Genomic DNA, 17,096 nt, shown 5'->3' with positions numbered 1-17,096 from the left:
CATGATCATTTATGTAAAATTCATAACAGAGCAACACATTGATTGAGAAAACTGAATCACTCATAAAAATAAACTTTAAATTAATTCATATATATGCATATATACTATGAACTATAAATAACAACATTAAAACTATTAATTAGCAGGGAAAAGCTATGCTAAAATATGCTGACAATATAGCATATCTAAAAGTAACTTAGAATAAGCATTACAAATAAAATGTGCATTCATTGATGTCAACATGCAGTTTTCAAGGGGAATCTTGTAGTCTGTTACAATTTTGGGTTTATTTTTGCCAAAGCCAATATTCATTCTTGTATTTTAAATTCATTCTCTTAATTAATCATAACAACACTATTTGTCTCTAAATTTTCCTAGAGATGATCGAATTCAAAAGACTGGAGGACATGAACAGTTATTAGTTTTATTTATTTTTCTGATAGCCACGTTTGAATGTATAGATACAAAAATGTGATCAGAGGTTATGACACATAGATGAAGTACAATCACAAATTCAGTAATTTTGAGTTGGCTGAAATTTTTATTAGAAAATAAGAATTTGACTTTCAAAAGGTGGTTGAATTAGTATTCAATCCTCGTACAGGATATGATGTCTTCAGCACTTGTTGTCTGGTTTATCTTAGTTTAGTTGTCTCATGCCTTTTAGTCCAATCTAAGGAAAATTTACTGCATTCACTTAAAATTTGGAGAAATCATATTAAATTTTTGGACCAAAGAACAAAAAAAAAATTATTCTGTTTGTTTTTCTTAGGGATGGACCAGACCAAACTTCCCCTCAAATTGGACAATTTAGTGGCAACACTGCACTAGAATCAGTGTATAGCACTTCCAATCAGATTCTGATAAAGTTTCACAGTGACTTTACTACCAGTGGCTTCTTTGTACTTAGTTATCATGGTAAGTGTGACAAATTAAACTTTTTCACTGTTTTTACTGGTCACTGGAGGAATACAAGACATAAAAAAAATTAGTTGCTTTTTCTAAGAAGAGTTGCTATTAATTATATGATTGACCACTACTAGGGTGATGTAAACATAAGAAAGACTAACACGAATTATGAAAATAATTTATCTTCTGGAACAGATATTAAATTTGCTATTAGTCAAACAAAAATTCAAGGACTGTGCTGACGCTGCGCTCCAATGGTAGGAGAAGGGGGTGGCACCAGTCACTGGTGAGCTCCGACCCCCTTTCCCCTCGGCGCGCGTCAGGAGTGGCCTTGCCCCACCTCAGCCACCAGCAGGCAGGAGCTCGCGGTTCGGCCACAAGCTGGGGTCCCGTACCGCCAGAAGTGGCCAATAAATGTGGGCCTACGTCAAAGGATCCGGATAAAGGAATGAGGGAAGGACTCTTTCCTTGTACCTCCGAGCTGTCTGTATTCTCTCCTGTGACGGGAGCAGTGCAGGTGCTGCAGTGCCGCAGCTCGAAGCGGGGCAGAGGCAAAAGGGCATGAAACAAAGAAAAAGGGCAGCTGTTAAGGGGGGGCTGTTTTGCAAGGGGGAAAACTGCCTAACAGCAAATCAAGGGCTGGATAGGAGGGGTATGGGGGGATAAATGTAAACATAAAACCAATAGAGAAGGGGAAGGGAAAGATGCATACTAATGAGTGCAGGAAAATATCATAACTGACAATGAAGCTTCTAGATTAATGGGTGTAGCAAATAATGACAGACAAGCTGCAGGGGCAGGACTTTTTGGAGGATAGACAGGGAAGGATCTGGAAATATCGTAACTACCACAGAGAAAAGGCAGGAAGACAGGTGGTAAATAACTTTAGGGAGAGACTAAACAAATAATCTTCAAAACCCCACTGCCACACTGCACTATGATGAGACATGAACAAAGAAGGCAGCATCAAGACCCTAAAGTTCAAGATGCGCATTCTTTTACTTTTTTCAATGCTTCTAAAATTCCTTTGAAACCTAAATTATGCTTTGGAGGACATTAAATTTCTTTTTGAAATTGGGATATTTTGAAGTGTTGTTTTTGTAGAGATATCAACGATAGTGAACTATATCTATGATATATTGTTTACTACACTATATAGTTCAATGATAGTGAACTACATAGTGTAGTTAAAGTTAATTAACTTGAAGTAAATACTGACTGAATGAAAATGTGTATGAATTAATTCACTGAATTCTACCTCTTTTTGTAGTCATCCAGACCCTCTGTGGCCAAGTGTCTTGCACATTGCTATAGTTACAAGGAAACAGATTGAGAAGTAAGGGTGAGTTTAGGTGCTTTGTGAAGGCCCATTGGATTGAACATCCTAGGAAACATGAACACACTACAACCTGTTTTCTGGATGCCGGTCAAATTTTGTGACTAGAAGATTTTCTTTTTGACTTATTAAAGACAGTGGTGAATACAAATAGACAGAATTTATGGGCTTAAAGGAACTTTAAGCTAATCAAAACAAAACAGAAAACTACATAAAGCCTACAATGAAAAAAAAACCACTAGCAATTGATTATGGAGTAGAGACTCCAGCAGGGCTAGACAGAGAGGGATCAGAATTTCCATTCCAAATCTTGGCATCTATATTGAATGTATCAAATTGCAAAGGACAAAATGACATTTTGTATTCATTAGTGAGTCCATATGTATTGATATCTACTAATATATCAATATATGACCAAACATATGCTAAAATGCTCTTGGAATCATAGAATTATTCAGATTGGAAAATACTTTTTAGATCATCAAGTCCAACTATAAACCAAACACTGCCAATTTTCCACTAAACCATGTTGATAAATAGCACATTACACATCTTGTAAATACCTCCAGGGATGGTGACTCTACCTCTTCCCTGGGCAGCCTGTTCCAATGCTTGGCAGCCCTTTTGGTAAACACATTTTTACTAATATCCAATCTCATGTGGAGTAACTTGAGGCTATTTATTCTGGTCCAGTAATTTGCTAGTATTAAAGTGTCTCTAAAGATCTCCTTTTACTTGTTTCTTTTGTTGTGAAAATTTTCATACCACAGGTATGGACTATAATGTGCAATAAAGATGCAAACCAAGCAGCACAAAGATTAGTTAAAAGAAACTTAAAACTATTTTTGTACTAATGTTGTCAAGACAAATAAATTTCTCTGTATCTTGGAGTCTATGATCCTTCATATCAGCTGGACAAAAATTATAGTAATGAAGGAAAAGCAGTCAAGAAGTCAAATAAATGCAAGGAGCCAAATTTATTCAAAATAAATAATTTTGGGGATAAAATTAATGGTACTCCTGTTACCCTAAAATGAGAGACATTTGAGATGATTTGTAGGACTTCTTTATTGAATCAATTTTTAATAATGTTCATGATTTTTATTATTATTTTTCTTAAGATGCAAACAGCGCAGCTGTTTCATGTTTAATTGGTGTGTTTTATTGGTTTGACTTTCTGTCTCACTGATTTAAATAGATCTTCATTACCTGTGTGAAAAAAAGGTGTAATAGGAAGATATCAAATAAGGGTGACTCATTAGTAACAAAAGGTCATATTTACGGTATAAATTTTGTGATTTTCAAAAGTTTGACCAATTAGAGTACTAAAGGATCTAATCACACGAAGCAACCAAGAATGGGTATTACTGAAGCTGAACTGCCATCTGCTATAAATAGATGGTAATTTGTGCTGAAGAGAAATGCAACAAACCAATGCTGTATGAAAATGTAATGTTAATGAAAACCAAGCATATTTCATCCTGAACATACACTTTAACACAGGAAAGACTCCACTGTAGGTAAAAATATGTCAAAGTGATTTCTTTTTCCAGATTTCTGTCCTAATTGTATTAAGATCAGATTGTATTTTGTCTGTCTCCAAATATGGGCCCATTTTCATTAGATCTCTGGGGGAAAAATCCGTCTGCACCACTTCTGCATACACTTCCTACTTATTTTTTATTTATTTGACATGGTTATCTTGCCTGGCTGTTGTATCATGTGCTAAATCTCAGAACATTAGTTTGTGTGAAACTTCAAATGAGAATTTTGAAAGCAGGATTATTCTCTGACACTAGCTGCAGGTTATGTGTACTCCACAACTGTTTGTTTATTAGGAAATTTCACATTCAAAATGCTTCTGTCCATTAGCTATGCTGCCTCCATGTACAATCTTTGGGTTTCCACAACTTGTATTTATTGCAAGATTTCAAAAGTGGAAACGTTCAAAAGTAAAACTGTATCATGAAAAAAAAAACAAAAAACCCAAGTGAAACAATGATTGAAAAGTACAAAAATATTTGCTTTTTGACTGGAATTGCTCAAGTGAGAAAATTGGCAACCACTTCTAAAGTTCTTATGTTATTTATGAAGAGGATTTCGCCACTAAAACTAAATAACTAATTGAGAATGCAGACACAACTTCTAATGCTTTCATTTCCTTTATCTTGATTCTTTTGAAAGTTTCAATATAAATTGAGTTTTTATGTTTATCCTGCTAATGTGGATATTAAATCTGGTATTGCATGGCTATGATAACTATAGTTATCAATAATGTTTCAGAATGTCAACTGTGCTTTCTTCCTGTTTATAGCCTATCAGCTCCGTGTCTGCCAGCCTCCAGCAAATGTACCAAATGCTGAAATTCTAGCTGAGGATGATGAATTTGAAATAGGTAATATTAAAATATAATAAAATAAAATCACAACATTTGGTTATGAAATAAACTTGCTGTGCATAGGGTGCTTTTCAGAATGGAAATGATATGTGTAATATTTTAGATTTTTATCTGAAAATACATTTTTTAAAAAACATTTTTTAAGAAATCATTCCTCTTTCTTATGCATCCTGAATCCCATCCATGTCAGTAACACAATAACTCTTTGTAATGGACTTAATTTTAAAATACATTTTTCATAGTATTTAATATAAAACATTATATTACACTAAAACAAACAAACAAACAAAACCCACAAGACAACATGTAGACAATGGTATATTTTGTGCCAGAATTAAGGTTCTGTGACCTAAAAAGTAAAATCAAATTTGCAAAAGTTATGAAGATCAGAGAAGGGGATATTCTGACTTTCTGAGACATGTCAATAATATTACTTAGCCACTTGTATTTCAAAGAAATATGATTTATGATCTGATTTCAGATGTCTGGTGAGCTAGTTTTGCTCATGTTATGACAAAGAAAATATTTTTTTTAGTATATGCACCAATATATGATTAGTTGTATAGGTCAGAAAAAGAAATTTCTTTTTTTTTTTTTCATTTTCTCTCTGTAAAACAAGCCAATGAGAACTGCTGGGTGCAGGCTTTTACTTTTATTGGTACATAAAACTATATGAATTTTTGGTTTCTTAATTAAAAAATGCAAATTTCTTATTCTCATAGTGCCAGATTGAGATAACATCAACAAATCCATTTGCTATTTAATTTTTTCCTTCAGGATTGTATGAATTACTGACTTGATCTTAGACCTTTATTTAGTTCCATAATGCTTATCCTATAAATTATATTGCTTAAAGCTCTGTGGACATTTGGTTCACATAGCATCAGTCAAACCCAGGAAACTTAGCAAACTATCTAATAAATTATGTGGTGGAAAGGAGTGATAGATGCAGCACAGTGTGCAGCACAAAGCTCATTTACCACATTTCTTAGACTAATCAAAGTTGTTTATGCCAGAGGTCATTTAGCCCATTGTATAATATGGTGTTAAGAAACTTCATTAATCAATAATGTTTTCAAAGCTAAAAGTCCCAGTTAATTGTTGTTTAATGCTTATTTTGTTTGTGTGTTTTGCCCTGTGTTGTTTTTCTGAACAGGAGACATAATAAGGTACCAGTGTCAACCAGGCTTTACTCTGGTTGGTAATGAGATTCTGACATGCCGACTAGGGGAAAGACTTCAGATGGATGGAGCACCACCTACTTGTCAAGGTTTTTTTTCCTTTTTATTTTCCTGCCACCAGACCAGTTCAGTGGTGATTCCTTAAATAACTTCTGCATCTCTTTATATAAGAGAGCATACTGAAACTATTTCAGACTTTCAGGATTTATCCCAATATATCAGTCTTTGGTTTGTTTCATTTATGTCAGATATTAATGCAAAATAATTAGTAATCTTTTAATGAATTTCACAAGTTGAAAGGGCTGCTACTCTACTTTGCGGAAATGATTTTACAATACCTTTTTTTTTCTTTTTTTTTTTTTTTGGAAGGGAGTCTGGTAAATAATGTAAATAATGAGATTCATTTTCCATACAACATAATATGAAAATTTATATGGGGATTTTCAAAACCACTAAATTAACATAGCATGGATTTGGGTGAACAGGCTCACAAAATAATTTTTCAGTACAGTTTTAAGTACTTGCATTTTTTATTCAGTGTATTCTAAAAAAGAGGTTTTCTGCATGTGTGTGTGTGAGTGTATGTGTGTGTATGTGTGCATGTGTTTGTTCACTTTTTCTCTTACTGAGCACTGCAAACAGAGATAATGCCATCTCATTGTTAAGGTCAAAACAATTACACTCCTGCCAGCCACTAACATCATGCTTTATTAAACCAGTCTTTATTAAGGTGAAACTTGATGTGTTATGGTAGAATATGAATTTTCCATAATTAAAAAAAATAGTGAGATCTTTCTTTCATCCCAAACTGATTAGGAAACAAATGAAGATCAGCCTTGAATATGCTTAATTGAAAAAATGGAATCTCTTTGCAGTTCCAGCGATGGGCATGAGTTAATGTTTTGCTGCAAATTCTTTCATTTATATCTGGAAGGATAAATAAGGACCTAGAGTTATAAATATGTTTGATAAAGCTTTTTCAAGAAAAAAAATACCAAACCAAAACACCACAGCCTCATAAAAGTATGTTATGTAAACAAAAGCCATTTTGAATTCTGCTAGTTTCTGTGATATACTTTTGTGATCCATCTGTTCCTGAGCTTAGTATTCTAACATCTATATCAGGATTAAAATATTTTCCTAAATCAGTCACAATAAGTGCATTTGATTTACATTTTATTATATGAATAATACTGTCATCTGTTTTTTTCTACCAATCTGATGTTTTGGTGTGTCCTTCTACAGTAATTTTAATTCATTAACATATCCATAAAACACTCATGATGAAAGATTTATTGGGCAATAGTAAATTAATTGTGAATAAATCTACTAAATTTATATGTAAAACTTTGATATTTTACTGTTTCTAAGCATCTTCTAAAGTTATATGATAGTGCACAATAAAGATGTTAAGAAATTAAATATCAGTATATTAATTTTTAGGACTTTATTATTACTATAATATTCACCTAAGCTTTCAGCTGAGAATTAAAAAAAAACTTGTATAAATATACTCCTTTCCTCCATTCCTGGAAAGTTGGAAGGGTCTACTCTTATAACTGAATAAGCTGTTTTCCCTTGATTTTATGAACAAAGCTATGCAGAAGTCAAAATCATTCACAGCACTGAGTGTAGTTCTTAAAAATGCAAAGTGAAATTGAAATGTGAGTTTCATAAGAACTTTCACACTGATTTCTGAAAATCTAGACATTTAGTTAGATACAAATGTGTCTAGAAATAGCTTCCAACACCTCAATTTAAATTTAAATCCTAACTTGGCAGACATATAGCATTTAATAGGTGAAAAACCATAGTAACCTCCAGGCATTGCTTTAAATATTAAAACGATGCAATATTAGATAGGGCAAATAGAGACATATGTGCTGATCCTGAAGCATTCTCTCAGTGCATGTTGCTGAAGGCATATTTGTATTCAATGCAAGACCCAAGACAAAAACTCAGGAATGATGACTCCATTTACTGTAGCTAATCTTTTATCTGTCAGATATGAATGCTAAACATTGGTTCCAATGCTAAATTTTAAATTGATACTCTTATATTTTTTGTTTAAAGCAGAATGAAATTAATATGGTCTTCAGAGTTAGATTCAGAAAATGAAAAAGAAAATTGCAAAAGAATTTGTCAAATTGTGTAAAAATGACCAGTCATACAGGCAACCTAAAAAAGAAAGCAGCATATCTTCTTTTATCCTAATTTATCTGATGACTAAGTCCAAAGATCACAGTATATAAGTTACATTTCAGTAATGGAAGATGAATAGAGAGCTTTGTGGAATCTAAAGGCAGCAAAAATGCATGCCAAAAAAATTCTGTCTTTCATGATTTTACCATCTCGCATTGATCTCTGGGTAACCTACTACACTTCACTGTGCAGAGTATAACACGCTACGTAAGAGTCACTTTCAAGGAAAAGTCTCAGTTATTCTGTTGGCTCATATTAGTATTAGTTTACTAATTATTTTCACTGGGTAGAGCATATATTTTTTTTAATTTAATACTGTTAATTCCTGATGCTTTAACCTTGCGCATATCTTATATCCTTTAGCCAGTATAGTGGCATTTGATTGATTTTTTTCTTTAATTTTTGACTTGAAATAAATTGATACCTACATTCAAAATTAATCCATAAGTAAATCTGAAGAATGCTGCTGAGCAAAATTTAAGACTAACATTTGTCTTGAATCTAATATATTGCAGTAAAGATATACTAGACAAATTAATAATTACTAAAAAAATATTGATGCAAAATATATTTAATATTTATTTGGTAAATTTAATTATTACAGGTTAGTTTACATCACATTTAGTACTGTTTAAAACTATGTCAATTTTTTTTCTTTGTTTTTCTCTTGTGTGTGTCAGTTGGATGACCATTTCTTCAAAATTCTTGCAGATTTCCTTTAGGTGTGAAAATAGTCACTAAATTCCACAAGTTTAGCCAATTTCTATAAACTTATTTAGTTAAAATAGAGTATTGTCCAAACAAAGCCTGTAACTTCTACTTTCAGGATAAAATGAAAATTTCAGAGTAAGAAGATTCAAACTGTATTTTGCATCATAGTAAGGGGACCCTGAGAAAATTCTTTAATGGTATCTCTTAACTATATCTCAGATAACATTTTCTCTGATTCACATGAAACTTACCTACCCGATTCCCAAGGGAATCTGTTTAACAGAAACAAGTCTTTAAATTCTCTAAAAAATTCCTGAGGGATGTTTAGCTGAAAATCTCAAAATTAAGGACAGTTTGTAAGGCGTAACCAGCTGCAAATAAATGAGTGTAGCCAGATTACTGTAATGCTCTTCCTGCTACACATTTTTATATAAATATATGTCTATATGTATGTAAAAGCTGAGAGGATTGCTTTGTTCATTTTCTTAAGATACGTTTCACAAGTGGTGCAGCACTGTAGTTTGACAGCCAGATTCCAGCCAGATGAGTTTTGTTAAGTGGGGTGGACGTGCTGTATTCAATCTCTTCTTGAGTAATTGAAACAAACAGGACACGAGAAACAACTTTTGAAGTTTAGCAACTAGATGCTAATTTGCAGCTGAGTTACAAATATTTTTTAAAATATATGGACAGATACAGTTTTTCAAGTTCAGTTTGGATGCATTTGAAGAGGGTTGGACTAGATGATCTTCAAAGGTTACTTGCAGCCAAAATGTTCTGTGATTCTTGCAAAGTCTTTTAAGAAGATAAATACTCTTTTTCTCTCCCTTTCTCTGCTTTCCTGTGTTCTTTATCTCCATAATCCAATAAATTTTTCAACATAAAACCTGATTTTTTTAGATAATGAGACAATGTTATTTCCAGTGTTCTTGAGAAAACTAAGATCCTATTATTTTTCTTGAGTAACTCAGGACTAACTCATTTTCATGTAGGAGTTAGTTGCCAGTATAAAAGGATTTCAAAGCTCCTGTTTAGCACTGTTAGGTTCTAAATACAATAAAGGCATTTATTCATACATGATGAGGTAAACATATTTTTTGAAAAAAACTTCAAATAAGATGGTATGGTCAACTATTTCTATTTAATGAGATGGTTATTCTTGTAGACCTAGTGAATCCAGATAAATTCAAAATTAGATTACTTATATTTTAAATCACTATGTTGCTCAATTTTAAGGAAATAAAATGAGTAATGCAGTTCTTTAAAACTCAGAAAAATCTCGTCAATCCCATGAAATAGAAATAAAGGGCTTTAGATTTTTTTGCCAATTTTTCTGTTTCACAGTTCTCTGTCCAGCCAATGAAATGCGTCTGGATTCAACAGGTGTAATACTGAGCCCTGGATATCCTGACAGCTACCCAAACCTCCAGATGTGTGCGTGGACCATTACTGTGGAAAAGGGTTATAATATCAGCATGTTCTTTGAATTCTTCCAGACAGAAAAGGAATTTGATATACTTGAGGTTTTCGATGGTAACTATAGGATACATAACTTTAGATGATACCTTGTCAATATCATTATTTTTTTATATTGTTTCTGTCTAAATACGCATATCATAATTTTTCAGTATAAAAAATGTTAGGCAATTGTTTTGATTTGTTATGATAAAAAGAAGTGTTGGATTACTTTATTTTAAAATTGTTATGCTATAATTGTTATGCTAACATGTTACTGCATGTTATACTTAGAAATAATTTTTGTTTTGAGCAAATATATAACTTCAGTTAAAATGTATTTCAATTTTTAATTCAAATTAGTTTGCCATTTCCTTGAAGGATGTTTTGCATGTATGCTAATTGTGTGCATAGATTTTATTGTATGTTATTTTAAACTTTGTAACTCCTTTTTTCCTTCTTCTTTTTCCTTCCTTTGTACCAAGGACCAAATAGTCATAGCCCGTTGCTCATATCTCTCAGTGGGGACTATTCATCTTCTCTAAATATAACAAGCAATGGCCATGAAGTATTTCTCCGGTGGTCAGCAGATCATGGCACCAATAAAAAAGGTTTCAGGATAAGATATATAGGTATGCAAATGTGACTTTTTATAATGGGCATAAAATTTCAATGCGGAACATTTGTTTATGTGAAAAGGGTAATACAAGCTATCTTTGGTATCCTTAATTAACCAAACTAAAAGGAAATCCAATCTGTTCTATATATATGAATCTAATGACCCTCATCTTGTGAGGAAAAAAAAAAACCCACACATGTGCTCTGTAGAGAATTAATAAAAGACAGGGCATCAAAATGGCATAAGCCAGTACTAAAGATAAAAGAAACAGCTTCCCCCTTCTCCCTCCCATTTATTTGTACTTGTGTGCCTCTTCATACTGGAGTGTTTTTCTAACAAGATCTTTGTGCAATTCATCATTAAGAATTCAGGTGGGACAGGGGACAGCATTGCAACAAGTCAGGAGTGTACAGCAATAAAGTGGAAAAATATAAGACGCTGAAGGGTTGAACTCTTTAATTTAAAGTTCAACAGAAGCAGCAATCAACATTAAAAGAGATAAATTATTATGTAAAAAAGCCAGTATTTTATGTGTTATTAATTCAAATTAACAAATTTATGAATAGTGTATGGAAATGGTACCTGACAAAGTTTCATTTTAGTAAAATTGCTTTTACAGAATTATTATATAATATTTATTTTACTGGAAAATATTTTAATTAGTCAAGCTAAAGTAGATTTGTTGCAATTTACAGCAATTGAACAAAATCTATATTTGAATTTTTTTATGATGACCAAAGATATGAAATGCACATAAGGAAGAGTACTGGGGATAGTGTCTGTAGATATTAGAGAAGTTATTGGCATAAAAGCAGTTTCATTTTGCAAGGTGGATAAAGAAATAAAGAATAAGTATAAAATTCTTTCTACTAAGTTTTTCTTTTGTTTGTTTGTTTTCCTCAATTTTTGGCTGTGTCACAATTGGAGAAAAATAATTATGATCATATATATTGCAAATACATCAATTCCATCTTTCCCTTTAGGAGAGGACAGTTTTCTCAGACGTAAAATGTTTGTTGTTCATTAGGTAAAATTCACTCTTTACTAGGCATACAATAATATATGCTATCGATTTTCATTTCCTGTAGTCTGGTTTGGATCTGTTAAAAGAGAAAGAAGAAAAAATTCTTCAAAGACCTTCCTTTCAGACAGTGAGAGAACTGTTGAGAGACAGACAGGAAATATTTTCTAGTGGTCTCTTTCACACAGAAAATAATGTTATGTCTCTGTATCTTTGGATCTTTCAAAAAGTGTCAGTCAGGAGACATTTAGTGTAAGGAAGAAAATACTTTCATAGTATGTGGCCTGAAAGATATAGCAGTAGTTCTGATTCTGCTCTTTGCTTTAGTATGTTTAATAAATATTTGTTGTAAACAAACAGCCATATGACTCCATTCTGGTCAGAAGAAGCTTTCACGTGAGAAAGATTGACCTGAAGCAAGTCACAAGACATGGAAAAGTTTAAAGAGCGGGTGAAGCTAAAGATTAAGTTATCAACATTTCACCAAAGCATAAAGGAAGCACTTGAAAACAAACTTCCAGCACAGTTTTCTTTTCTACAAAAAGGGAAAACAGCCTTTATGGCTAGCAGCTATTAATCAAATTAATCAGAGACCAAGTTAAACTTTTACACACACACAATTCATCTTAAAGTAGTTACCAGGTTATAAGAGCCTTCTAGATCTACTCCTATGATAAGATAGCCAAACCTAAATTACTTGGTACTCAATAAACAAGAGAGATAAAGGAAACATAGTAAGTAACCAGTATTCAATGTCAGAGTTGTTAAGTACATAAATAATTTCAGATTATAAGAACTGTAACTCTTAGATATATTTTTTGTTCTCATATTGAGTAAGGATTTTTTCTACAGTTTCTAGATAAGACTTCTGTAAAACTTAATGTGTTCTAAATAAATCAACAACTAAAAGCAGATTCGGTATTTTTGCCATGGATTATCGTGATCATCATAAATATCACTAAAATCTATTTTTAATATTTTACTTCAGTTCAGTGTATTACTTAAATGAAAGAACTTATTTAGGACCAGAAAAAAAGGACTATTTAAAAAGAGTTATATTCAGGATGAACTAGTTTTTTCCTTCTTCCAAAAATTTGTATACTACTAAAATGTATACAATTGCAATAAATTTCATCATCAACTAAAGTTCAGTAGCTTATTTGATTTAAAAAGAAGATGGTAAAAAACAACCCCAAACCTTAAAGCTATAGCCAGTTATAAAAGTGAGCTATCATTCTGGTTTTTTTTTTGGAGTCTACTGAAACCTCATTCTTGTAAATAGCTTATAAAACTCTATTTTTATTACCTTTATATTTTGTGAAATTGGTCAATGCATGCATTATCATACATAATATACAATTTTTATCATACATAATATACAACTTTTAGCAATGGTTTCTCTGCATTCAATCAGATGTCCACTGAGTTCAACAAGAATTTCTTAAGAATTGCTATGTGAATTCTGAACACATATTTTATTCCTTTAATATTTATGTTTAAAGCTCTCTACTGCAGCACCCCAGAGTCGCCCCCGCACGGTTTCATTGTCAGTCAGACAGGCGGACAGCTCAACAGCATGGTCCGCTGGGCTTGCGACCGCGGCTTTCGGCTCATTGGGAAAAGTACTGCCGTGTGCAGGAAGTCTCCATATGGGTATTACTCGTGGGACGTTCCAGTCCCAGCTTGTCAAGGTAAATTTTTTTTGTTAAGAAAAGATACACTCTAAGAAACTTTCTTTTTCTTTTTCTGACTCAAAATGAATAGAAGGGAAATGTTTCACATACTTCTGTGCCAAAATTTTTCAACCTCATAAAAACAAATGCACTTTTAAGAAACAGTATTTCAAGAGGAGGTAATAAGACTGACATACAAAAAACACTGCTTTAACATTCAGTGAAGAACATTTAAGAACTTCATTTTGGTCCAATAATAACTTTTGAAATTTTACATAAGTCTTCAAAATGCTGGTGTGTTCTTTGAGAACTAATATGACCGAGGTTTTCCAAGGACTGTGTATATTTTTAATGTATATCTTTGGAACTGGCACTATGTTCTAAAGTTTGTGAAAAAGGAATAGATTTTAATGTTTCAGTTTGATTAACAATGTTGTCCAAGCTGACATATAGTGACCAAATATTTGTGAGATAGATCTATTTTTAGGGAATTTTGGATATTTCCTATTTGTCATTTTTTCCTGTGGAAGTATCTGATGTGGCAATAACTTTTCCTGATTTCTTTGCATTATCCCCTAATTAAAAGGTAATTTTCATATAATCATACACAGGTTTTCTTGGAAGGGACCTTAGATATGTAGTTCCTGCCAATCCCTCTGAGATGAGCAGGAACACTGTTCACTCAACCAAGTTGCTTAAGGCCAGTCTGACCTGGCCTTGAGCACTTCCAGGGATAGGCCATCCACAACTTCTCTGGGCAGCTTTTCTGTGCAAGTTTCCACAAATGTGAAATTCAGCTCAAAACTACTGTAAACTAAAATGTCATTGGGTGACCTTTGGGAGATCTATTATTTATGTAATAGTCTTTTATCATACCTTGCTGGTTTGCATCTTGTTTCTTAAAAAATTGGGGTTAAGGGACGGTTATATTTTTCTTGTGCCGCAAGATTGACTGTTAACATGGATAATAGGACTCAAAATGTATCAAGTCACTAATGGCGATTTTTGAATACTGAAGGAGTAATTAATCTCAGTGGTAGATATAGAACATCTCAGGTTGCAGCTAGAATGCATCTGATATATATTTTACTGACTAGTAAAAGAGACAGGATGTGAATTATGTCCGTTATGTGAATAAGCAATATGGTAGAATTTGTTAGTGCTTAGAATTGTAATCAATGCTGTTTACATGTTACAATTATTTTGCAATTGGATATTAATTTTATGCACTGCTAAATGCTGGCCCTGTTGTAACATGACTAACATTCTTCAGACAACTCTTGTAATTGTCTCAAAGCTCTTATTAACATGCTTCTGAAGGAAGAGGTTAAGCTAGGCCAGTTATGCAGTAAAGAGAGTTACTTGGTTATACAAGCATTTAGCTATCACCTTGGAATGGATAGATTTGCCTAATCTGCAATCCAAGCTATTAAGGAATTTAAGAAGTAATAAACATGGTCACATGTTTTAATTTTAGTGTCATAGAAGTTGTTTCTTTCTTTGATGATGGCAAGTGAAATAGTAGTTTTATCAGATGTTCAGTAAAAGATGGAAGGTGAACATTCTCGTTTAATTAACTTGTCACTTTTTATCTCTCTGGGGTCATGTCCTCATACCCCATGGAGCTTTGAATTCAATTATAGTTTCTTGGGATCTTCAATTTCTTCATCAGTTTTCTTACGTTTTTCTAAAGGTGTGTTTGTCTCTACTTGCCAATAGATACTGTGACAGTCATTAGGTATATGTTTTTATGGTTGCCAAGACAGGATGATGGCAAATTAGAAATATTTTTCTGTGATCTTTTCAGCACAGTGTGTCTGTACTGTGGTTTTTGATTTTTCTTTTTCTTAAATTTCCATGTAATATGCAAGGGATTTTTTTTATGGCAATGCAAGAATATTTTAACATTGATTCTTACACCTCTGTTCTGCAAGTTGTTATAGGATTGGTGCCTTACCTGTGTCTTAGCTGTGATTATTAGCTTTGGTACTGTGCCACACAGTTGTTATATTGCTTATGAAGCAAATCAGTTTTATGTCAGATCAGCTCCCAGTAGGGGCAAAAATAGATTGCACTCTTTTTTTTTCCCAAGTATTTATACATAGTCTGAGAGGATTAACCTTCCTGTGTGAGCATGATAGGTACTTTCTTAGGGCTCAAGATTTGACTTCAAAGTAAGGTACTTCAGACTTAAATGTCTAAGCCCTTTTTTTTTTTCACTTTTCTTTTTTGATCTGACCTACATTAGATAAATGGTTTCAGAATGTGGAAAGGGGTTAGTTTTTATTTTTAGTCCCAAAACAGACAGAGAATTATTTAGAACCAGATCTTCTCTTGGTACATTACTTTTGTTAAAGAAAAGAAATAAAATAGTAGCTTTTACTTTCATTTGCAGTTTTCAACTTTCTTCTCTAAGAGATAGAGGAGCCAGCAAGGAGAGGTGCTATGCTGGATCTTTTTATCAGCAAAAAGCAGGGGCTAATGAGGAATATAAAGCTGAAGGGTGCAATGACTGTGAAATTCTAGGGTACAAAAATCCTTTGAGCAGAGGGCAGGGTGAGTGATAGCTAGCCTTGACTTCAGAAGAGCAGAATTTGACCACTTCAGGGATTTGCTTGGTAGAGTACCATGGAATAAAGCCTTAGATGTAAGGCTTTATAGACAAAGACAACTGGTTAATAGTCAAAGGAGCACTTCTTCCAAGCTCAGAAATGTTGCATCCTCAGAAATGTTGCCAAAGAGAAAGTCAGGTAGAAACTTCAGGATGCCTGCCTGGATGAGCAAGGAGCTCCTGGACAAAACAAAATACAAAAACGAAGCCTAGAGAGGGTAGAAGTGAGTACAGGCATCCTGGGAGGAATACAGACAAGTTGTCCAAGCAGCTGTGGGTCAGGTTAGGAAAGCTAGAGCCTTGATAAAATAAATCTGTCCATGCTTGTCAAGGGCAACAAAAACAGCTTCTAAAGATATATTGATGATAAAATGAAGACTGTGGGCCCTGTCCAGAAGGATACAGGAGACCTGGTTACCTGGGACATGGAGACAGCTGAGGTACTCAGCAGTGGTTTTGATAGTCTTCACTGACAAGTCTTTCAGTCTCGCTTCACAAGTCACAGATTAAAAAGACAAAGGCTAAAAGAAGCCTACAGGAAACCTGGAGAGGGCCTTTTTTCAACAGTATTTAGTGCTAAAATAGGGGGGATGGCTTTAAAATAAAAGAGGATCAATTCAAATTACACGTCAGGAGGGAATTCCTAACTGGTTGCCCAGAGGAGCTGTAGATGCCCCATGCCTGGAAGTGTTCAAGTCCAGGCTGGACTGGACAGTAAGCAACCTGATGTAGTAAACCATGTTCCTGCCCATTGCAGAGGGATTGGAACTAGAGCTTTAAGGCCCCTTTCACCCTATGCCATTTTATGATTCTATGATTCAATATTTTCAAAAGGGCATTTTCTTTCTGCTTTCCAGGTGAAAAAAATAGCATGTTGAAAGGTAATTTTAGTGATTGTCCAGAGGTCACAAAGTACAACTGATGGAAGAAATCTGAACATAAATCATAAGACACAGAAACACAGAAAGTGTGTTTCTCTG

General features: G+C 33.4%; 1 protein-coding gene across 6 annotated transcripts in view; it reads left to right on the top strand.

Moving 5' to 3' along the window:
* CSMD3 (CUB and Sushi multiple domains 3) overlaps window positions 1–17,096 on the top strand; it is a 580,220-nt gene that overhangs the window by 492,355 nt on the left and 70,769 nt on the right. For all 6 annotated transcript variants that reach the window (XM_038122727.1, XM_038122755.1, XM_038122747.1 and 3 more), the window contains 6 exons: window positions 773–918; window positions 4,560–4,640; window positions 5,800–5,913; window positions 10,082–10,270; window positions 10,678–10,824; window positions 13,335–13,523. In XM_038122727.1, coding sequence (XP_037978655.1) covers window positions 773–918; window positions 4,560–4,640; window positions 5,800–5,913; window positions 10,082–10,270; window positions 10,678–10,824; window positions 13,335–13,523 — 866 coding nt within the window. The remainder of the gene's footprint in view (window positions 1–772; window positions 919–4,559; window positions 4,641–5,799; window positions 5,914–10,081; window positions 10,271–10,677; window positions 10,825–13,334; window positions 13,524–17,096) is intronic.

Source organism: Motacilla alba, chromosome 2, assembly GCF_015832195.1.
Source record: "Motacilla alba alba isolate MOTALB_02 chromosome 2, Motacilla_alba_V1.0_pri, whole genome shotgun sequence".
In the NCBI taxonomy this organism is placed as follows: domain Eukaryota; kingdom Metazoa; phylum Chordata; class Aves; order Passeriformes; family Motacillidae; genus Motacilla; species Motacilla alba.
The sequence above is the reverse complement of the archived record's forward strand: the minus strand, read 5'-3'. Positions and strand labels throughout refer to the sequence as shown.